Raw genomic sequence first — 24,012 nt, 5'->3', positions numbered from 1 at the left:
GTGTCTTCTCTGCTCTGAGGCTTCTTCTCTGCTGTGCGGCTGAGGTTATAAATAAAAGGCTGAAGGTTTTTATTTTTTCCCCCCCGTGTGTGTGTGTTGTTTAACCAGCTGCTGGGGACATTTTTTTGTCTCCTCTAGAGTGCAGGTGTACTCTCAGGCCTCTAGATGCTGTTCTCAGTCCTCAGCAGCTCTTATACCACCCGGCTTCTACCTCAGAGGTTCCAGGCTGTAGTTTGTGTTGGGTCAGCCTCACCTGTCCACCTCCGATATCTGAAATGCTTTGCTGTTTGTCAAGTGTGTGTCATTCTATGCTCTTAAACAAGAGTTTAAAACCTGAACCTTCACTCGGAGCATAAATAAATAGCAATATTACAAGTATCGTCATAATTATCGATATCCACTGATATGAGGTGTTTTATTTTTATATAATTTTTGGCCAAATTGCACAACCTATATGCATAAAGATAAGTAGTAGTAGTAATAGTATAAGTAGGTAGCTTTATATACAGGTACTGGAAACATGACTGGTGTGTTTTAATTTGGCAGGGTTCTAGTTTGTCCTATTTCATGAGATGCTAAGAGTCATTTACACCTTGAAATGTGGAGGATTTCCTCTTTATCAAGCACATGAGCCAGAGTGAAGATACTAGAAGAGGAGAGGAAAAAACCCCAGAGAGAACCAGAGTTTTTAGTTTTTCTTTAATGCTATTTCTGATCTTTGAGCGGATGAGATAATTATGTCCTTGTGTGTGTGTGGGTGTGTGTGTGCACACGTGTGTGTGTGTCTGTGCGTGCGCGTGTGCGCGTGCGCGCGTGTTCTTGTCTAGACAGATAGACAGAGAGAAGCATGGGAAAGTGGCCCCAGCTTTTCAGGGCAGACCACCAGCAGTGACAGTCGCATAGAGAGATACCAGGTCACCATACTCATGCTCAGCATATATATACACTGTGTTTTAGCTGAATGCTCATTCAAGATCAACTCAAATCTTAGCATGAGACTTTATGACATTTTGCTATATCATTTTTGTAATAACTAAATTGCAAGAGAGAACAAAACAGGATGAACTGGATTCACAAGTAACTAGAATGTCATTCAGTAAAGCACATATGCCTCCGCCAAGGCCAAACACCAAATTTCACACACATTCATAGACATGTTTATTGAGATATAATTTGAGATTTTGGGAAATACACATATTTGTGTTGCTTAGACCTGAATGAGAGGATTGTAACCACACTCCACACAGGGGAACAGCCTGTCCCTTTCCTAAAGTAATGAAACCCACCACGACATACTTATCTCTCTGTTCTCTCTAAATATTAAACTATTCATTAACATCAGAGATTAAATTAAGAAACAACGTAGAAAATGCCTCACAGGAAAACATGCCTCTGCTGCAATTTGTTACGGGTGTGATCTCCGGCTTCTTCTTTCTCCAGGCCGGGGGTGACCTGACATCGTCGGTCAGAGTTGCACGTGCATCATTCATATGGGCGTCACACTATTAGTACCAGACCAGGGAACAAGTACTGTATGAGTCAACATAAAGGTCTGTATAAGACCTCGCCAGCAGGCCAGAGCTGGGTCAAGGCCAAGGATGGTCATTTTCTTTACTATAGACTAGTGCAGAGCCCGTTGTTAACTTGCCTGATTTGAATGGGCTGTTAACTTGGCCTGTGGTGATGCTGGTTGCAGTTCAGCGAAGCTCGACTCAGAACCATGAGCTGGAGAGTCACTTGTCGTTGCCCTTGTCGTGAACACACTTGTTGTCGTGATCAACAACGTTGCTTGCGTTGATGAGTCTATTAATATTGAATGTATCACATGTTCAAATCACACCAATTCGACACTGGACGTCCGTTGGCCCTTAACGATACACATACCATGTGTGAAGTAGATAATAGATAGTTCTTGAGATATGTGAGCAACAAACAAACACACACAGATATCTGGAATTATTACACAGATAACAGCAGCTGGTCAGTAATGTTCTGCTGCAAGATGAAGGCATATTATCAGCAATAGGATTAAAAAATAAACTTTAAACCCAGTGTTTTGCCAAATTTATAAACTGAAGCGGTTTTCTCATGTTTTTTTGCTTCTCACTGTAGGTTGTCTTTAGCATCCTGCCATGCCTTCATTGTTATTTTGTTAGTCCGCACAGCTACTGTAGGTATCACATTTCACTCACACACACTCGGACAGAGACACACACACACAAACACACACACACACAGACATAGAAACACGCACACACACACACACGCACACAGATTGGCTTCTGTGAGAACAATATGTTTAAAAAAGTCCAGTCCCCAGTCACAGTTCACTCTGAGTGAACCCAAACAGCTCATGGTGATTTATGTCCGCCAGGCTCTGTTCCAGAACACGGAGCTGTGAGGCGGTCACACAGTCAGTTGGACGGCCAAAATGGACGCGTCTCGTTCGCTCCCCCATTGGTTCGATTTGTCCCCCGCAACCCGGAGCTGTAGCTGTTGAATCACACAGCCTGGATCTCCTGGTTCAGCCTGTTTTTAAAAAGTAGGGTTTGTTTGTCACATTGGTGTCACTATAGTAATGGTCAACATGCATGTCAAGCCTGTCTGTACCTTTGTAGAGTGGGTCTGTGCTTGTATACGTTCTGCACTGTGTGTTGAAATATTTTACCTTTGTCGAGCTGGAAAACACACTCTAGTGGAGGAGAGGTGGGTTGAACAGGCTGTGATTGAAGGCTGTGGTGCTCGCACACGCCTTACGTTACGTCCTCAAAGCTTTAATGTCAGACATATTTTTAAACTGTCATGAAGACATAATAGAAGAGTGTCATGCACGTTTGGGATCGCAGCTTGTATTGCCTTGTAGAAAGACATTTAACCTCCACTCAGGCATGTCTCTTGGGGTCAGCATCTAGTGGTTACTACAGGTACTGTATCTTAAGGCAGTCGCATTGGATTTAAGGTTCAGCTATGATGAGTGAAAACCAGTTCGGACGCAGCTAAATGCTGTTTTGCTGAAAAACAATTGTTTTTTTTTGCCAGTTGTTTTCCTTTTCCACTGAACACTGACCACAGATCACAGGCAACATACACAGGAATCAGGAATGAAAAGTTTGTGGTCTGTATATTACAGACGGACGCACAGCCAAAGTCTTTTCTTCTCATTTCTTCTTTTCTTTTCTTTCCTTATCTTTTCTGTCTTTAACGTTTAACCACCAATGTCCAGGTTAATGATCTAATCTTTCAGTGAACGGATCAGTTGCCAGGCATACCAGGCAGTCACTCAGTATTGAATGAGTCAAACAGTAAGAAGAGTCTACTCTCATTTCTGACAGAAAATGACCGCTCTTCAAAAACAAACAATTAAGAAACCAAGAAGTAAAAGTTGCAACTGACAGAGTTTGGGTTGATCTCCGGCAGGAACTCGATGATTAAGCAACTGCTGTGGGTGGCTCGTGAAGTAGAGCGTAACGGCCACTTCCCATAAGGTTGAAAGTTCAATTCCAGGCTCTTCTCAGTCTCCTTGCCTGTCCTTAGGCAATAACCTGAACCCCATACTTACTAATTCTGGCAGTGTATGAATATGTGAAAGAAAACGCGTGGTGTATGAATATATGTGTATACAGATGAATGGAACTTGCACAGTAAAGTGATAAGATCAGGTTGATAAAACTATAAAAGTTTGTTAATCCAAGACTCCATAAGAAGTAAGTAAGTAAGTAAGTAAAATTTATTCATAGAGCACATTTAAATACAGCATAACTGACCAAAGTGCTGTACAATGACAATAAAAGGCAAATAATACAATATAACAATACAAATTGACCATAAGTACTAAAAACCAATACAAAGTGCAATAACATTCAATAACATTCAATAACAGGAGGCGAACAGTTAGGGGGAAAGGAAGGCCAGGGAGTAAAAGTGGGTTTTTAGCCTAGATTTGAAGGCAGAAATGGAGGGGGCGGATCTAATGTTCTGAGGGAGCTGGTCCCATAGAGGTGGAGCGGCGACAGCAAAGGCCCTGTCACCTTTCTGCTTGAGCCGTGAGCGTGGCACGTGCAGAAAACCTTTGCTAGAGGATCTGAGGGACCTTTGGACTGACTGGGGCTGTACAAGGTCAGTGATGTAGGCTGGGGCCAGCCCATTGAGTGCCTTAAAAACAAATAATAAAACTTTAAACTGTATCCTAAAAAGAATGGGGAGCCAGTGCAAGGAGGCCAGAATGGGGGTGATGTGCTCACGCCTCTTGGTGCCAGTTAAAAGACGTGCAGCTGCATTTTGAACCAGCTGTAGACGTCTGAGTGAGGATTGGGGGAGGCCGAGGTAGAGGGAATTGCAATAGTCCAGCCGTGATGTAATAAAGGCATGAATTACCATCTCCAGGTCTTTATGAGATAGGAAGGTTTTGAGGCGGGAAATCACTCTAAGTTGGTAGAAACTAGTTTTGACCACATTACTAATCTGTTTGTCAAAACAGAGTTCAGAGTCGAGGATGACACCCAGGTTTCTGGCGTAGGGTGTGACAAATGGAGTGAGGTAACCTAAATTATTTAGAGTAGTGCATCTTGCCTTGGGGGGGCCAAAAATGATGACTTCTGTCTTGTCACCATTTAACTGGAGGAAGTTGTAGGCCATCCAGTTTCTGATATCTTCAAGACAGACCAGGAGAGATTGGATGGAGTCCCTAGATTTTAATGGCAGGTACAGCTGTGAATCATCTGCATAGAGGTGAAAAGAGATGTTATGCTTTCTTATAATGTCACCCAGTGGGAGCATATACAGGCTGAATAGCATGGGACCCAGTATGGACCCCTGAGGGACCCCATAAGAGACAGGGGCAGATGATGAAGAGAACTGGCCTATAGAGACAGAGAAAGTCCTGTGTTTAAGGTAAGAGCTGAACCAAAGTAATGCAGTCTCCCTGATACCCACCTGCTGGTCCAGGCGGGTGAGGAGGATGTTGTGATCTACAGTGTCGAAAGCAGCACTAAGGTCAAGTAATATCAAGATGGCATTATCACCAGAATCCAGAGTGAGGAGCAGATCATTAGTTACTTTAAGCAGGGCAGTTTCTGTGCTGTGAAGGGATCTAAAACCTGATTGAAAGGGTTCTAGTATGTGGTGGGTGGTCAGAAAGGGAGTCAACTGTGACAAAACAGCTTTCTCTAAAACTTTAGAAAAAAAAGGAAGCTTAGAGATGGGGCGGTAATTTTTTAGGCATTCAGCATCAAGGTTGTGTTTTTTAAGCAAGGGTTGGACGACCGCATGCTTAAAACATGTAGGGACAGTGCCGGATGTGAGGCATGAGTTTAGAATTACCTGAATAGAGGGGCCAACTGCATCAAAAACATCCTTTATGATAGAAGAGGGAATGGCATCATGGGGGGATGCAGTGGGTTTCATGTGCAATACTAAATCCTGCAGTTCAATAAGCATTGAAGAAACAGCCGGTTCCCCATTAAACAGTCAGTTGCATGAACTTCCTGCAGAGCACAGGCTTGAGCCGCACTCGCTCGATGGAGGAAATGCATATTCAGCTATGTTAACTGCTTTGCAGAATGCTAATGAGGTGCTAGCTGCACATAAGCTCGAGCTTGGGAAGACGCATGCCTGAAGTGCTGAGGATGCTGGAGGCAAAAATAGAAGGCCAAGGCTCGAGGTGCGCATGTTTCCATCACTGGCTCAGGATTAGCAGCTTCTAAACACGCTGTTCCAGTAAGGATATTGTAACAAAGCACAAAGACTTGTGAGAACACAAACACTTAAAAAAAATCTACACACTACCAGCTTTGCCTCCAAATACAATAAGAACACTATGATACACATGTTTTATTGGCTGTTTTCTATATGTCTGGAGCTGTTATTTTTTGCAGAGCGACATTCACTGTGAGGACTTAAGTCAAACACTACCTGCAAATACTTTTTTATATTTATTATGTGTTTTATCCTCTTTGAGGTGTCCGATAATAAACCTTGAGAATCTGTTTCTGAACTGATTTCCATGATGTGGTTTGTGTCAGGCAAGAAGTCATTAAAGTTTGATGCTGATCCAAAACAGGGGGAAGAGGCAGGAGTTACTCTCCTTTAACTATTACTTAAGTTTTTAACATTGCGAGATGGGACGTATGGTAGTTTATGGATCCACCTAAAACAACAAAATCTGATCTTAGGATCAGACCTGGTGCGTGTGAAGATGATCATATAACTTGCTTTCTCTTTAAATTCCTGGACACTGTACAATCAACATTTACCTTATTATGATAAATTCAAGTTAGGGTTGGTAATCCTTAAAACAACACAACCTATGCATCCCACCTCGGATCAGCCCTCTTATCAGAGCTACATCCCCAAACACATGAACGTCTGCTTGAAGCCGACTTTTCCGTGACTCGCTCACTTACTTCTGGCCATCGACTCTGATTCAGTGGTGTATGCAAGTTGTTTAGTGACGGACTGTTACACCAGCCAATCTTTTCACTTGGCCTTCTTTATTACAGTGCTGTGAGTAACACAGGCACCAGCTCTGTTTATTTTTTTTCAGATAACTATTTATTGATGGCTTTTAGACGTGCAGGATTTCAACAAAAAAGTTTTTCAGAAACTCATTACAAAGCCTGCCTTTGAATAGAAACACTAGACTATTGCCTGCTTGAGCGTCACAGATTTCCCTAAAATTCCCTCTGGTTTCCCAGTCAGACGAAGAAATTGAAAATCCAGATAGATTGAACCACTTTTAGAGTTTTTTCAGTCTTTATTGTGCATAAGATATGATTTGGGCAAATCTGGCAGCTTGAAGTAAGGATACACAGACGAGAGTGAAAATGCAACAGCGACACTAGGAAGCATCCATACAAATTTCCATTTCACCAGTGTTCCTCATCTGGATCTCACATATGTTTATATGTGTCACACTGAAGCAGCTTTCATTCTCTGAAAGGATGAACACACACACACACACACACACACACACACACACACACTTAAGAATGTGGATTTATTTTGTACCAGTTTGGCCGATTCTGCGCATATTGAGATTTACAATAATGACCTGACAAAGAAGCACAAGAGGAGGGGCTTTTGGGATTAAAGCAAAATGTCCTGTTTATAATATGTGAGAGTGACATGCAGAATGGGCAGGGGAGAGCGAGACTGAGTAAGAATGGGAATTAGAGAGAGTGAGAGAGGGACACAGAGAGATGAGGACAAGGGCGACAAAGCCTTGGCTACGACCAGTTGAATCAACAGCTTCTCTCCTCTGGCGAGGACACGCTCGCTCTGCTCAGGCCTAATACCACAGACATGCTGACAATCGCACGCAAACACAAACACACACACACACACATACATTTGATCCTCTGTCATCCTCTTCCTCACCCCCCCCCCCCCCCCATTCTTCTTCTCTCTGTCTTTGTGTGTCCCTTTGTGACCTGTGCATGATTTGCCTTGTCGCCCAGTGGAGTCAGTGCATTAACAGAGCCACGAGCAGGACGAGAGGGAGGAACAACCGTGACTGCGCCAGTATGTCACAACAACGACAACAACGACAACAACAACATGAACACACATTTGTCCTCGGGCTCGTTCTCAGCTGCTGAAGTCGTGCAGAGGACACGTGACCCTCACATACATTTCAAAGAATAAACAGACGCAGCTGAGATTTTCTTCTGTTCTCACCGGAGCACAACACTATCGCTAATATAGAATGACATGCACAGAAAAAAATATCATTTAAATAGCATACATGATGAAATATATATACCCCAGTTTTGGTATTATCACTATTACTATTACTATTTGGACACGAAGTCCAGAAATGGAATCAACAGCATAATGGTTCAGTCATGTATAAAGCTAAAACATAATAATAATCTCATGTCATCAAACAAAATGTCTGGATTCTGGTTCGGACAGAGAACTACATTTAATTATTCATCTTTGGCTATTGAAAGTGGCTACATCCATTAACTACACTAGACGAAAAGCAGAATTAGTGTCATGGGAAATCCTATGGAAGTTACATGATCCCCTGAAGTTAATAGGTATTCACAGCACGACAACACCGAGTTCTCCCGCGACAGTAACTACAGTGAAGCGGAGAGTACGTACCGCGGAGAGGGGGTCTGGAGAACAAAGGGGGAGAGCAGCCGAGGGGGCGCGGAGCCGCGGAGCGAAGGTGTTATCTAATTAGCATATGACTCAGGGCCAAGCCGCTGCTGAGCCTCTCTCGATTCCCCATTGGAGGAAACCAACCCGGAAAGTCACTCGTGGTTGGCTGGTAGAAGTGTTGCCATTGGTCACCCTGGGTCATTGCAGCACACACGTGGGGGTAAACCCCTCCCATACAATATTAATAATAAAAATTAATTTATAGTTGTTACTAATAATATATATAATAATATTTAATAATTTATTAGTAAGCCTTTCCCAAAAGCAATGCAGTTAATTAAGACATTCATTCATGTGATGCTTGATGTAATATGTGAACATATTGTACAGGGAAAAAAACATGAACGAGGTATATGTTGAGTCAAAGCTTTATTTACATACAGCACAAATATTGTACAAACACGACTGGCCTAGCCAGTGAAAAGCTAATCAGGTGAAGCTTGAAATGTCTCTTTGCAGCCTCTGGGTCATATGTTCTTTGTGGGACTCTGTCTGAATCTGCCCCAGTGTGTAGACGTCTGTGGTGTGTAGACGTCTGTGGTGTGTAGCTGTGAGATCCAGTGTAGCTTCTAGTCTTATTTGAAGTGTGGCACACAGGTTGTTGAGCTCCTGGCTGTGGAAGGATGGATCCATGTCATCTGTCCCGCTTCAATCAGCTGTAGACACAATCAGTACAATAAGCACAGTTCAATGACAACATACACCTACATGCACCTGAAAAATGATTTAATGAATCAAACCTTACCCTCTTTCTTCTCTGCCGTCTCCTGAACTCCTCAATGCTGAGGCAAGGTCCGGTTGGTTGTACTGGAAGCTCCTTCATACCGGCTCATAGTGGGTCTTAGGACGTCATAGTACAGGCAGCTGTAAAACAATATGAGTAACATGAGTTTATTATTAATAAACGGAAATAGCCTTGCTGCATCACCGTTGGATGATCCACAGCAAAAATCCTAAACACATACTTACGTACTGCAAATGCGGTCTTTCAGCGAGTCTCGGCGTAATGTGCAGTGACTGCGTCATTGTGTGCAGGAATCCGGCTGTGAAAAAAAAACTATGTAATGGATCAGATAAAGTAAAGCTGGAGGATGTATTTTAAACAGAACAGCTCTTCTTTATTCATACCCTCGCTCCGCCGGCCATTTTCATCACAGCTGTGAAGAGGGAGTTTCCTACAAACAAACAAAAACTACGGAGAACTACATTTAATTATTCATCTTTGGCTATTGAAAGTGGCTACATCCATTATTGACGATCCTTAGTTATTTATTAACTAAGTGTTTTTTACATTATATAATCTGAATAATTATTGTATTAATCATTAGCACAATAGACAGTTATTGTTAGATGCAGCCATGGTACCATTTCTGAAACTATACCCGTTTTATACTTTTTCATTATTTTATTTATTTTATTTACCCTAATGATGTACGCTACATAATGATTCACAAATAGTTATTGCTGAAATATTACTACTAGTTGTTAAATTACCAAGATATTATTCATCATATCCTAAAATGAATGATTAAGCTTGATGAGTCTCTATTCCTTGCTTCATGTTATTTGTAGTTCAATGTATATGACTTTGTTCAAAGTGACGAAGTGTAAATTTAAGAAGAATAGTTTTGTTTGAATCTTGAGTGTGAGTTTGACAAACACTTTGCTGTCACTTTGTGGTTTCCTTTGCAGTGGTTTTGTATTGTTGAGGTTAGGGGTTATAATTTGTGGATACCCTAACTGCGTGTGTTGTCAAGTTCAATTTCTGAAGTGGTATTGATGAGAAGTTGTAAATCGTTAAGAATGTATAAATCTGTGGAAGTTCTCGATCGGGCCCCATTTGGAAGTCGAGTGATACATGTGCGCACACAGTTTGTTCTTTTTTCCCTTCACCTTGGTGAACTCCTCGAGCTCTTCTGTGTAATGGTTCTTCAACATATGAGATCGCTGACATTGTCAAGCGATTTGTGTTAACATGGTGAAAATGGATGTTCGCCTGTACAATTTTTCATTATCAAAAAACCAAGGAAGGCCCGTTTGCCCACTTGCACCTTTTTGAATGGCTGCCAGTCGTTCCCTCCTTCTGACTTTGGCTTGGGAGTCTCTCATTCCAGCAGGGCCCATGTGTCTCTTCTTTCTTGAGGGGTTGCCATTGGATGAGGGATCATGCCTCTCTCTCATCCTCTTGGACTGGTTTGGGCCCGTTTGCCCACTTGCACCTTTTCGAATGGCTGCCAGTCGTTCCCTCCTTCTGACTTTGGCTTGGGAGTCTCTCATTCCAGCAGGGCCCATGTGTCTCTTCTTTCTTGAGGGGTTGCCATTGGATGAGGGATCATGCCTCTCTCTCATCCTCTTGGACTGGTTTGGGCCTGTTTTCCCACTTGTGCCCTTTCAAGTGGCTGCCAGTCGTTCACTCCTTCTGACCTTGGCTTGGGAGTCTTCTGGTCTGAGATGTGGATTAGAAAATAATTTAACTCTTGATCATAGAGCAGTTATTGGACATTTCTAAAAACTCAAATTCTAAAATGCACTTGGCTCCAGATCCATAGTTATGAGAGTTGTATCATTCATTCCATTGAACTCTGAGCAAAAAAACTAAATATTTACCAAAATGTTGAACTATTCTTCTACAATATAAAATGATCCAACAGAAAGATATTTCAAACATACACCTGTTGCCAGACTTTGCATTCACTTTGCTGCCCTCCTTGGCTGGGCTGGCAGTGCTGCTGGAGGAGTCCTTGTTCAGGGACATTTGCAGGATCCCCTGGTCTCAATGTCCTCCATCCTCAGAGCTCTGATCCTGGCAGATGTCCATCAGATCCTTGCATGACTTCAAACTGGAAGACAAATGAAACTGCTGAGTCAAACACCGTAATCACCTTATATCTCTTATATTTTGCACCCATGTCCAACAACACAGACTTACTAGAGGCTGTTTTTGTATGAGCCTTGAAGGTGGCTCATGGTGATGAATGGATGCTGGAGAATTCTCCCGGGGGTAATTCTTTTATACTGACTCATCATCAGCATCTGAGTCATTAGGTCCATGAAGCACTGCAGGTCACAAAATTCAGCCTGGACGTCTTGAAACCAGACAGGATGATCCCCCTTTAACAAGATGAGGAGAACCAACATGTTAGATGTCCTCGTGTTGGGAGTATGAAGGCATTGTGCTGTTATAAATTCATCCATGCTGGTGATCTCAAACTAGAATTTAACCTATTGACTGAAATTAAGAATTGTTTCATTGAGATAGATTGCTCAAAAGGCAGTGGATGGCACAGGGGAAAGAAACACAGACTGAACAAAAGACACCTTAATTAGTGAGCTAGTGGAGCCAGCTAAATGGTTGTAAAATAGTTTGATACCATAAATCTGCCTTCCATCCAAGATCTTGGCCAGAACGCATGTGGAAGGAGGTTTCCTTCATGCCGTGGATCTCTTTGTGCAACTGCAATTTTCCCCATCTGTGGAAAAAACACAACATTGTGAGAGTTATTTAACTTCAAGTTTACATTGTTGATCATGTACATCAGGTTCACTTCTGTTACTGACACATATGAATGAAGTTTGTCTCATTAGTAGAATAGTAAAAATCAGTGAACTTCTACTGGAAACTCTTTCACTATAATAATCAATTGAATATATTTGAAAATACACAAACATCAAGGCAGAACTGTACGTGATTGGTGTGTTTTAAGTGCAGATACTGACCAAATCATCCTCATCCTTGGAACGGAACAGCGGTTTGCCCATCGACAGCTCAGCAGCAATGCAGCCGAGAGACCATACGTCGATTTTCCCGCTGAAATGATCTTGATACAGAATCTCAGGAGCCCTTAGGATAAGAAACACAAACATATTCAGTTTCTGAGATATAAACCTGACATGCCAGTGTACACGACTTGTCCAATTATTTACAGCAAACACAGCTGTCCCAGGTATACAGATATGCTGTCAGCTACTTACCTGTACCACAAGGTCTGGACGTTTTGACCGAGCATTTCCTCAGGATCATCGAAGGATATGCCAAAGTCAATAACTTTAACTTTCAGTGGCTGCCTGACATGATCCACCAGCATGATGTTATCTGGCTTCAAATCTGCATGAATGATCCCTGTGCTGTTCAAAAAGTCCAAGGCTGTAGCTAGCTGAAATCATGAAAAGCATAATAATAGACCATGAGCTACAGAGTTCATTTCATCAACAACAACTGTAACAGTCACTTTTTAGCGACCAAGTTTACCCTTCACGCTACAAAGCAGTTAGTGTAAGAGCTTGAGTTTAAAAAACAAACCTGCTGCAGAATGGGGCGAATCTGCTTCAGCTGAAGGTGTTGACCCGGGCTGATCCGTTTGAATTTCTGCAGATCCATATCCAGGAGCTCAAACACAAGACAGTAGTGTTCCTTGTAGAAGAAGGACTCGTACAATCTGACGATGTTGAACCTGTCTGAGTTCAGCTTCTTCATGTTTTGAAGGATGACCTCCTCTACTTGTGCATAGTCAATGTCCCAGAGGCTTTCGATGATTTTTAGAGCCACCGTCTCTCCGGTGGTCACATTCCTGCATTGGATGACCATTCCATACGCGCCGTTGCCAAGGTATTTTTGTGCAAGGTATTGTGTTGTGGGGGAGGGGATCAGGTCTCCTTCACTGATATTTAACTCACTGTTGTGAGACACAGTGATGGAATATTTAGGCTGGTGATCTTTCACACTTGTCAGGAGAATAGAAAAGAAAAAAGTTACATGCAGCCAATTATACCAGTTCCTATCAGCCAGGTAGGTAGAATAAGAGTTTATAGACCATTCATCAAGCTCAGTCCTTATAATCTTTAAACTCTACAAGTAATATCTGACATTCTTTTTTTTTTTAGGGTAGTGATTGCAGGGAGAGGTTTGACTTACCTTGAGATGGAGCTTGGTTCTCCATCTGTTTTCGAAACAGTTTTAGTTTCCTGTAAAAACAAATTCCATAAATTTGAATTGTCCAAGATTATAAAAGAATACATATCTTATTGACTTCTCAAATGGATTTAACGTGGAACCTTACCACTGGTTTCTTTAAGAGATCTGAAGGTATCTCCCTGATTGCCTGTACAGTTGCAGTCTTGGTGGTTGAGGGACTGTCCTTTGGGATCCGGTCTTGAAGCTTCTTCTTATATCCCTTTTTCTTTTCTTCAGCTGCTCTTGTTAAAGTTGCTGGAATATCAGTGGAGTCACAACTGCTGAGAGACACAAACACACCTACTGAGTATTCTTAATCTAAGTTGTGGCTGTTGATAAAATCTCTTTGTAAAAGGATGAATCAACAATTTTATACATTTTATGACACACTGAGCACAAAGCCTGACTATGTCGAATTGGAAACAGAAAACCCCACCAGCCCATACAACCCTGCTGAAAAATGTGATGCAGGACTTACTCCATCGTGCTAACCTTTTTATAAAACATTTTACTGAGGTAAACCCGTAAATGTTAATGTAAAACACAGCCTGCACAGAAATATCTGACATTCTTTTTTTTAGGGTAGTGATTGCAGGGAGAGGTTTCACTTACCTTGAGATGCAGCTTTTTTCTCTTTTATCTGTTTTCGAAACAGATTTTTTTCCCTGCAGAGTAAAAAAAAAAGTCATACATTTTGATTGTCCACGATTATAAAAGAATACATATCTTATTGACTTCTAAAATCTATTCAACGTGGAACCTTACCACTGGTTTCTTTAAGAGATGTTCCTCTGATAGTATCTCCCTGATTGGCTGAGCAATTGCAGTCTTGGTGGTTGAGGGACTGTCTTTTAGAGTCAGGAGTTGCGGCTTCTTCTTATATACCTTTTTCTTTCCTTTAGCTGCTCTTGTTGCAGTTGCTGGAATATCAGTGGAGTCACAACTGCTGACAGACAAAAACACACCTACTGATTATATTTATTCTAATGTAAAAAAGGTTGTGGCTGTTGATAAAATCTCTTTTTAAAAGGATAAATCAACCATTTTAATTGGAAACAGAAAACCCCACCAGCCCATACAACCCTGCTGAAAAATGTGATGAAGAACTTACTCCATCGTGCTAACCTTTTTATAAAACATTTTACTGAGGTAAACCCGTAAATGTTAATGTAAAACACAGCGTGCACAGAAATATCTGACATTCTTTTTTTTAGGGTAGTGATTGCAGGGAGAGGTTTCACTTACCTTGAGATGCAGCTTTGTTCTCTTTTATCTGTTTTCGAAACAGATTTTTTTTCCTATAAAGTAAAAACAAAAGTCATACATTTCGATTGTCCACGATTATAAAAGAATACATATCTTATTGACTTCTAAAATCTATTCAACGTGAAACCTTACCACTGGTTTCTTTAAGAGTTGTTCATCTGATGGTATCTCCCTGATTGGCTTTTCAGTTGCAGTCTTGGTGGTTGAGGGACTGTTTTTTGGGATCCGGTCTTGAAGCTTCTTCTTATATACCTTTTTCTTTCCTTTAGCTGCTCTTGTTCCAGTTGCAGGAATATCAGTGGAGTCACCACTGCTGACAGACAAAAACACACCTACTGATTATATTTATTCTACTGTGAAAAAAGTTGTGGCTGTTGATAAAATCTCTTTGTAAAAGGATAAATCAACAATTTGATACATTTTATGACACACTGAGCCAGAGCCTGACTATGTCGAATTGGAAACAGAAAACCCCACCAGCCCATACAACCCTGCTGAAAAATGTGATGAAGAACTTACTCCATCGTGCTAACCTTTTTATAAAACATTTTACTGAGGTAAACCCGTAAATGTTAATGTAAAACACAGCGTGCACAGAAATATCTGACATTCTTTTTTTTAAGGGTAGTGATTGCAGGGAGAGGTTTCACTTACCTTGAGATGCAGCGTTGTTCTCTTTTAACTGTTTTCAAAACAGATTTTTTTCCCTGTAGAGTAAAAAGGAAAGTCATACATTTTGATTGTCCAAGATTATAAAATAATACATATCTTATTGACTTCTAAAATCTATTCAACGTGGAACCTTACCACCGGTTTCTTTAAGAGATGTTCCTCTGATAGTATCTCCCTGATTGGCTGAGCAATTGCAGTCTTGGTGGTTAAGGGAGTGTCTTTTAGAGTCAGGAGTTGCTGCTTCTTCTTATATACCTTTTTTTTTCCTTTAGCTGCTCTTGTTGCAGTTGCTGAAATATCAGTGGAGTCACCACTGCTGACAGACAAAAACACACCTACTGATTATATTTATTCTACTGTGAAAAAAGTTATGGCTGTTGATAAAATCTCTTTGTAAAAGGATAAATCAACAATTTGATACATTTTATCACACACTGAGCCAGAGCCTGACTATGTCGAATTGGAAACAGAAAACCCCACCAGCCATACAACCCTGCTGAAAAATGTGATGAAGAACTTACTCCATCGTGCTAACCTTTTTATAAAACATTTTACTGAGGTAAACCCGTAAATGTTAATGTAAAACACAGCCTGCACAGAAATATCTGACATTCTTTTTTTTAGGGTAGTGATTGCAGGGAGAGGTTTGACTTACCTTGAGATGCAGCGTTGTTCTCTGTTAACTGTTTTCAAAACAGATTTTTTTCCCTGTAGAGTAAAAAGGAAAGTCATACATTTTGATTGTCCAAGATTATAAAAGAATACATATCTTATTGACTTCTAAAATCTATTCAACGTGGAAACTTACCACCGGTTTCTTTAAGAGATGTTCCTCTGATAGTATCTCCCTGATTGGCTGAGCAATTGCAGTCTTGGTGGTTGAGGGAGTGTCTTTTAGAGTCAGGAGTTGCTCCTTCTTCTTATATACCTTTTTTTTCCCTTTAGCTGCTCTTGTTGCAGTTGCTGGAATATCAGTGGAGTCACCACTGCTGACAGACAAAAACACACCTACTGATTATATTTATTCTACTGTGAAAAAAGTTGTGGCTGTTGATAAAATCTCTTTTTAAAAGGATAAATCAACCATTTTAATTGGAAACAGAAAACCCCACCAGCCCATACAACCCTGCTGAAAAATGTGATGAAGAACTTACTCCATCGTGCTAACCTTTTTATAAAACATTTTACTGAGGTAAACCCGTAAATGTTAACGTAAGACACAGCGTGCACAGAAATATCTGACATTCTTTTTTTTTAGGGTAGTGATTGCAGGGAGAGGTTTCACTTACCTTGAGATGCAGCGTTGTTCTCTTTTATCTGTTTTCGAAACAGATTTTTTTTCCTGTAGAGTAAAAAAAAAGTCATACATTTTGATTGTCCACGATTATAAAAGAATACATATCTTATTGACTTCTAAAATCTATTCAACGTGAAACCTTACCACTGGTTTCTTTAAGAGATGTTCCTCTGAAGGTTTCTCACTGATTGGCTTTTCAGTGGCAGTCTTGGTGGTTATGGGACTGTCTTTTGGGATCCTTTCTTGCCACTTCTTCTTATATATCCTTACCACCGGTTTCCCAAAGAGTCTTTCTCGTAAAGGTATCTTCCTGGTTGGCGGTTCAGTGGGAGTCTTGCCGGCTGAGGGACTGTCTTTTCTTACGCAGCCTTTCTGTCTCTTCTTGTCTGCTTTTTTTTCTCTTTCAGCTGAGCTTGATCTTGACAGACACAAACACAGCTACTGATTAGTCTTATTCTACTTTGAACAAAGTCAAATTCACTCAAACCAGACCCAAGTTTCAGTGTTTGGAGTGAAAGCAGTCCCAATTGGGTCTCAAAGCTTGAGCTTCCATTTTCTCCAACCTTTTTACAATGTTTTAGCTGCTGAACCATCAGCAATACAACCATAGCACAAATATAAAGAGCCCTTCATAAATATTTTTTCATTGACGACCTGCTCTCTCCCCATTCTGACCCTGTTAGACATCTCATCACGTTTATTATTTTTCCACATTTGGAGAATACCCTGAGTACATGTTCATTCCATGTGGACCAAATCCAAATTTGCTCTCCACCACCATCAACGAACTCTGACCATTCTATTCTAGGAAGAGATCCATTCCAAATCTTTGACAATTCTAGCACCTTATTCGCTTGGTAATATACTCTCTGGGCCTGATCTACTAAGATCCCAAACAAAGAGTGCCAAATTGCATGTACATTACAACAGATTGCACGTTTGGATGGCGGCCGTTTTGCGGGTTATCTTCTAAAAATAATGAGGAAGCCGAAATTGAGCAGCATGTGCAGTACATTATCTGGGGCAGGAGCTCTCAGTCTTTACACTCAGGCCATTGTAGTGCGCACAGAGCGCACACCAGGCAGCTGGTCAGCGCTGTACCTCTAACACTAGAGCATATAAGAAGCCAATAGTTACATTCTTTGGGAGCACTTCCTCCTCAAACTCAATCACTCACTGTCTTTCCTCATTCCCCTTGAGTTACCTGCAAGCTACCACCGAGCACCTTTTAAAGTTCCACCTTTCAGGTTTGAGACCCCCGCGAATCACTCCCTTACTTCTTCTCTAAAAGCCGCTTACACTCACCAGTTTAACTTGTTTTTATTGTATTTCTCTCATCAATCCTGCCGCTCCCTCTGCTCTTAATTCCTACATACAATCAACAATTCCCATCTCTGAAATCTTAGCCTTGCTGATGTCTCTTACCTGCATTGTTTTTCAACACAGAAATCAATTTCACTGGACTCACTGAAAAAATTCCTCTCTCCTCATCAAATCTCAATATGATCATCAACTCCAACTCTTCATCAGCTCTCACCTGTAGTCCTCCCTCCTAACCTCTACTATCTCTCACTCTCCGGTGCATACCTCCCTATTGTTATAATCTTCCTCAAAATAGACAGAAATCTGGTGGTCTGTATCTTTGTTCTGTTTCTGCATATGTTTTATAGCCCTTATTCTCACGTAGTATTGACCAGCTACTGCTTTGTGAATGCTTTGAGAAGGCTTTCTTCTGATAATTCCTGTCCTCTTAAATGTATAAATGAAACGACCAAAGTCTGTGAGATATGTTGCACTGTGCTCACCTATAAGAGAAGCATTGCCCGAAGAAATTTCTCAAGGTTCGAAGTAATTTTTTCATTGTTAAAAGTTGATAGAGTGTGCTGAAATTCTTCCTCTTCTTCAATGAAGTTTGATGGTGTGCTGAAGTGGAAATGTATTATTTTTCCTCTTTGTTGCAACCTATGTTAAGATGCATTCCAACCAGCTACTACTAGATTTCATTATAGGTAAAAAGTTAAAATCCATAATCATAGGCAACGTGCATGCATGTTGCCTATGATTAAACATTATAGTGCTCTATAAGGTTTAAATGCAGCTAGTAGATCCAATAGGTGGCGGTAATGCACTCTGATGTTAGTTGCCACCTGCCATTGAACCAAAGACAGAATAAAAGGAGCCCGCCTAATATCACCCTGAACTTGAGAGAATACATCATTAATCATAATGGAAAACAATAGTGGACTAATGACACTGCCTTGAGTAGTACCATTATCCACCATTAGCTTCCTGATAAAGCTGTCCCAACTCTTACTTGAATAAACCTATCAAATAAAGTCTCCAAGTATCCGTATACCGTAAACACTTAGCATTCCACTGTAGTAACAGAACCATTACTATTCCACCAATGAGCCCACAGTGTTCACCGTCGATCTTATTAACTCTCTGGACTCACAGGCGGGGGTTGAGCCGCAGATCACCTGTGTGTCGTTTGTGTGTTGTTCACACGCCTAGTGTGTCTGCTACTCCTCATCAAATCTCAATATGATCATCAACTCCAACTCTTCATCAGCTCTCACCTGTAGTCCTCCCTCCTAACCTCTACTATCTCTCACTCTCCGGTGCATACCTCCATATTGTTATAATCTTCCTCAAAATAGACAGAAATCTGGTGGTCTGTATCTTTGTTCTGTTTCTGCATATGTTTTATAGCCCTTATTCTCACGTAGTATTGACCAGCTACTGCTTTGTGAATGCTTTGAGAAGGCTTTCTTCTGATAATTCCTGTCCTCTTAAATGTATAAATGAAACGACCAAAGTCTGTGAGATAAGTTGCACTATGCTCACCTATAACAGAAGCATTGCCCGAAGAAATTTCTCAAGGTTCGAAGTAACTTTTTCATTGTTAAAAGTTGATAGAGTGTGCTGAAATTCTTCTTCTTCTTCAATGAAGTTTGATGGTGTGTTGAAGTGGAAATGTATTATTTTTCCTCTTTGTTGCAACCTATGTTAAGATGCATTCCAACCAGCTACTACTAGATTTCATTATAGGTAAAAAAGTTAAAATCCATAATCATAGGCAACGTGCATGCATGTTGCCTATGATTAAACATTATAGTGCTCTATAAGGTTTAAATGCAGCTAGTAGATCCAAAAGGTGGCGGTAATGCACTCTGATGTTAGTTGCCACCTGCCAATGAACCAAAGACAGAATAAAAGGAGCCCGCCTAATATCACCCTGAACTTGAGAGAATACATCATTAATCATAATGGAAGACAATAGTGGACTAATGACACTGCCCTGAGGAGTACCATTTTCCACCATTAGCTTCCTGATAAAGCTGTCCCAACTCTTACTTGAATAAATCTATCAAATAAAGTCTCCAAGTATCCGTATACCGTAAACACTTAGCATTCCATTGTAGTAAGAGAACCATTACTATTCCACCAATGAGCCCACTCGGGGGGCACCATTGAGACATTTTGCGATGCCCATTGAAAATTCCTCCAGAATACGTACATTTTCACCACTTTCTAACTCTGCCAATTTTGGTAAGAATTTGAGCATCTTAAAGCCCTCAAAAAGGAAATTAATTTGCCTGAATAATAATAATAATAATTATTACAATTTCAATAGGGTCTCACCTGACCTTTCATGTCAGTGCTCGGGCCCTAAAAACAAACAAAGAAAGAAATCATATATATATATATACAAATACCAGGCTTCTTTCAGTCTTCTTTAAGCTAATTGCATTTGAGCTCTGGTGGGTAGCTCAGGTTCAGACAGTATATCAGTCCAAAGAGCAGAGCACAGGCAATTGCAATGTTACCCAAACCACTGAGGACCTCCCCACCCTCAATCAGGACACCAATGTCCTCTGGCTCATCTTCAGGCTCCGCACCCACCTTGTGTATGACATACACTCCCATCACAGTTTTCCCCATGGAAGTGTTGGCCTCAGTGTGTATGTTCTGTGAAGTAAAATATGACAATAAATACATTTGATCAGAGTATAGACAAAGTTAATTATGCTGATTGCTGATCATAATATTGTCAGTTGAATGACAAACATATAGAATTTTATGAGGATGAGGTACAGAAGTAATAGAGATACATACATTACAAAAATGGTACAAAGTGAATTCTAAGGTTGGACACCCCAGTGAGCACTGAAAGCATTCATTTGAAATCTAGGGAAAGAGTAAGACAGAGACCAACAATCACTATAAAAGAGCTACAGACTGCAGCTGCTATGAGAGAATATGGATCAACCACATCAAGATCACTGCATAAAACTGGCCGGCCATTTCCTAAGAACCATAACAACCTGCAGTTTATTTTGCACTGCGTTAGGTAACAAAAAGCTAACCCATTAGCGTCCAATGCAGCATTACAGCTGTTTATTAAAAAAGACATATAACTTCAAACTAATAACGTATAAAAAATATGAATTCTTACATTTGCATTTATATATACACAGTGTTTTTACATATACAGTTCCTACATAGTTGATACTTACCAAGGTAACAATCGTACTACATCCATGTTAAGGTTTCACACTTCCACACCACACGTTTGTGGTTTTCTAAGGAAAGAAGTGCAGAGAAAGCTCTGGAGTAATGTGCTGTATGGATTCTGTCTCACAGTCTGGGTTAGAGAGAGAGGGACGTCCACCCACAGTCTGTCATTCTCTGTGACTCTTTGTCTCATCTTTGACATGTCCAGGTCAAACATACAGAGACCAGATATTCTCGCTGTCTCACAACAGCTGCCGTCCGTGTGGTGTTTCACCCGATCTCGTCGCCTCTTCCCTTTCTTTCAGTCGCACGTCTTCACTTCTCCTCTCTCGTCTCTGTCTCTTCTCTTGTTTCAGTCCCAGTCACCAAAATATCTTAAAAACTCTCCAGGCACTTCTGTCTCTAATGTTTTTGTTTTGTGTGTTAGCGTTAACTGTGATTACATGATAAAGGGATTCCTCACTACGATCTTGTGACGGTGACAGAGAGGCAGTGGTGGACGGTGGTTTGGCCCAGCCACAGTGACAGTATTGAGTGTATCAAAGACTTAGTGACTGTGCTGCTGTGGCTTTGATAGTGTTTGCCAAAGTGTTAGCCCTGTGGGGAGATGACTGATTCCCTCCTGATTTTAGAGTTTGCACTTACTAATGAAATGGGTGAAGAAAAGATAATTGTGAGGGGTTTATTTATTTTTAGCTGGGCCTTAAAAGCTGCCATATTGTGTACTGAAGTAGCAGCATTAGTAGTAGTAGTAGTAGTAGTAGTAGTGGTGGTGTTTAAGAAATACAAATTTAGTGTAAAGTGATGATTAAACAATATATTATTTAAAGATGCATATTCTAATATTAGATTTATTTTTGTTGACACCCAGTCTGCTGATTTCCCAAATGTCCTCAATGCCCCATCCTTTATTTTGTTAAGTTACACAACATGTATGTTTACCTGCCAGTCCATAGAGCTCAACAGTGTGGTGCTGGAAGTAAAATTCATTCATCTTATGAATAGAATTTGTCATTATCATCCATATCATTGTAACCATCACAGAGATTGTGAACCAATGTTGTATACAAGCCACAAGTCTACTACACCACCCACAATCCTCAGGGGTAACAGCTACGTCTCTGATTGGTTCAGCTCCTCGTTTACCACAACTACTGAAATCATATCGGATACGATCGGATGTAAACGTTACATTACACCACAGAGCTACCATGATTTCTCTCTCTGACTTGAGGAAAAGAGGTGAAAGGGCTGAAGGTTATTCCAATGCTCAACACAAGAAGAAGCAGCTGAAGGTCATTTGTTTAGTCCCCTCCCTTTTAAATAACCATATATAAAGTCTTGTACCTTTTACCCTTCTTTTTTTTCCCTCCGAAATGTTGTATGGCCACGATTCAGCTGGTCGACCTGGTTCCAGAATAAAGGGAAAGCTTACAGAAAAATGTAAATTCACTCATTATCTACTATGCCGATGGAGGGGTGGGTGAAGTGTTTGAGTCCACAACACACCTCTGGAGTCTCAGTGGTACACAGTGTTTCAGCCAAATCCAATTCAATTAAAGTAAATTAAAATTTGACTCGAGACTGCCAAGTTGCTCTCCCACAAATCCGTCCTGCCATCCTGAACAGCTTGTTTTCACTGACCTGCAGCCATTGCACTTCTCGTTCTGCTGGAGTGATGTCACAGGTGCAGGGGTGGACTGGCCATCTGGCATACCGGGCATCGTCCCGGTGGGCCGTTGACCCAATGTGGGCCGGTCTGGTCCGCTGTGTTTTTTTTTTGTTTTTTTTTCTCTTCTTCCTCTCTAAATTCCCTCCAATTGGGCCGGCCAATTGGCTACAGAGGGCTAGCAGTGTGTTGCCAGCATCGACACATATTATTGGTCTATTGTTTGTCATTGTCAATCAGTCATGGGCTGACAGGCTCAGAGAGCCCTGACAGTGCTGTCAATCACAACGCAAACCAGGGTGGGGCGGGACCTCATTCAATTTGGGGGGGTGAAGTCGCGGGACGGGCTGCTGCTGAGACAGAAACTTAAAATGGATAATAAGAGTAAAAAGCGCCCGGGTGGCGCTGAGAAGCATCAGGAAAAAAAGCCTAAGTCTCTGGAGGTGGAGGCTGCTAAATGTGCCAAACTGACGGACCTGTTTGGTGCCGGGTTCACCAGCCCAGCAGCAGCAGGTGCGCCGGGAGACGAGTGAGGAGGACTCGACAATGATGAGCGAGTGGAGGCAGACATGTTAAGTAACGTTGGCCTGGGGCTGGCTAGGCTACATTTTTGAGACATGTCCAAAACAGAGTAGAAAACGTTTTTGATTTTGTTTTAATATGCCAAATTGTGATATTATGGGTTATTATTGTTCAGATGATTTAGCTAAGCTAGCTAAGAGCTACTAACGTCGTTTACTGTTGCCATAGCACCAGTAAACTTTCTGAGCTGTAAATAGAGATGAGAGTGCTTATGTGTTGATCCTTAATGGTGTGATCATGTACACTAAATTATCAATTATTACAGGTTGTTGTGATATATTTGAGGAGTCGTTCTCCCTCTGTTTTATATGTGGACATTTGGGACCACTGTTAGAATTGTAAGTTTATCATGTATTTTTTAATGTATAAATTCATACTTCATTATTATAATAATTTTCAAAAGGTTTTAAAAGAAACACACATCCAAAAAGTTCTCAACTCTAGGTTCAGGACAGAGGAAAACATTTTCTTTATTTTTCAGACATTATAATGTATCCATGTCCTTCTCAGGTTGACCACTTGATATGTGAGAGCCTGAGGAGTTGTTCCCCCTCTGTCCATGTTCGAGGACTTGCTCTCTGTCTGTCTCCACTCTCTGCCTTCACTGTACCAAAGTTTGTCTGTTGAGTCTCCTCTAGTCTGGTGAGTTTATCATGTTTTATGTTTTATGAAATCATACTTAATTTGTGATGATTAGAGACATTATAATGTATCCATGTCCTTCTCAGGTTGACCACTTGACATGTGAGAGTCTGAAGAGTTGTTTTCCAGACACAGGTAGAGCTGGCAGGGGCGTCACCCTGGGCCTGCCCTTTTGGGCTGGGCTTCAGCTGCAGATCTAAAGGCTGCTTCCAGGGGCATGGGGCCCTCAGCCTTTGTTTTTCTTTGCTT

At 41.1% G+C, this 24,012-nt stretch overlaps 1 protein-coding gene and 1 long non-coding RNA gene across 5 annotated transcripts; both read right to left on the bottom strand.

Moving 5' to 3' along the window:
• Positions 1 to 8,595: 8,595 nt before the first annotated feature.
• LOC128442962 (uncharacterized) lies at positions 8,596 to 9,436 on the bottom strand. Of its 4 annotated transcripts, none has more exons than XR_008338929.1 (4): positions 9,295 to 9,436; positions 9,136 to 9,209; positions 8,912 to 9,030; positions 8,596 to 8,822 (listed from the first exon to the last, which is right to left on the bottom strand). It is a non-coding gene; the product is annotated as an uncharacterized LOC128442962 (long non-coding RNA). The 4 variants fall into 4 exon arrangements; XR_008338928.1 differs by having other exon boundaries at positions 9,140 to 9,209; XR_008338927.1 differs by having other exon boundaries at positions 9,136 to 9,419.
• Positions 9,437 to 12,134: 2,698 nt separating this feature from the next.
• On the bottom strand, positions 12,135 to 13,123 carry LOC128442064 (homeodomain-interacting protein kinase 1-like). The gene is made up of 3 exons (XM_053424257.1): positions 13,079 to 13,123; positions 12,467 to 12,887; positions 12,135 to 12,320 (listed from the first exon to the last, which is right to left on the bottom strand). The coding sequence occupies exons 2-3, from the start codon at positions 12,749 to 12,751 to the stop codon at positions 12,135 to 12,137; spliced, it is 471 nt and encodes a 156-aa protein (XP_053280232.1). The 5' UTR covers positions 12,752 to 12,887; positions 13,079 to 13,123.
• Between the last annotated feature and the right edge of the window lie 10,889 nt (positions 13,124 to 24,012).

Source organism: Pleuronectes platessa, chromosome 6, assembly GCF_947347685.1.
Source record: "Pleuronectes platessa chromosome 6, fPlePla1.1, whole genome shotgun sequence".
In the NCBI taxonomy this organism is placed as follows: Eukaryota; Metazoa; Chordata; class Actinopteri; order Pleuronectiformes; family Pleuronectidae; genus Pleuronectes; species Pleuronectes platessa.
The sequence above is the reverse complement of the archived record's forward strand: the minus strand, read 5'-3'. Positions and strand labels throughout refer to the sequence as shown.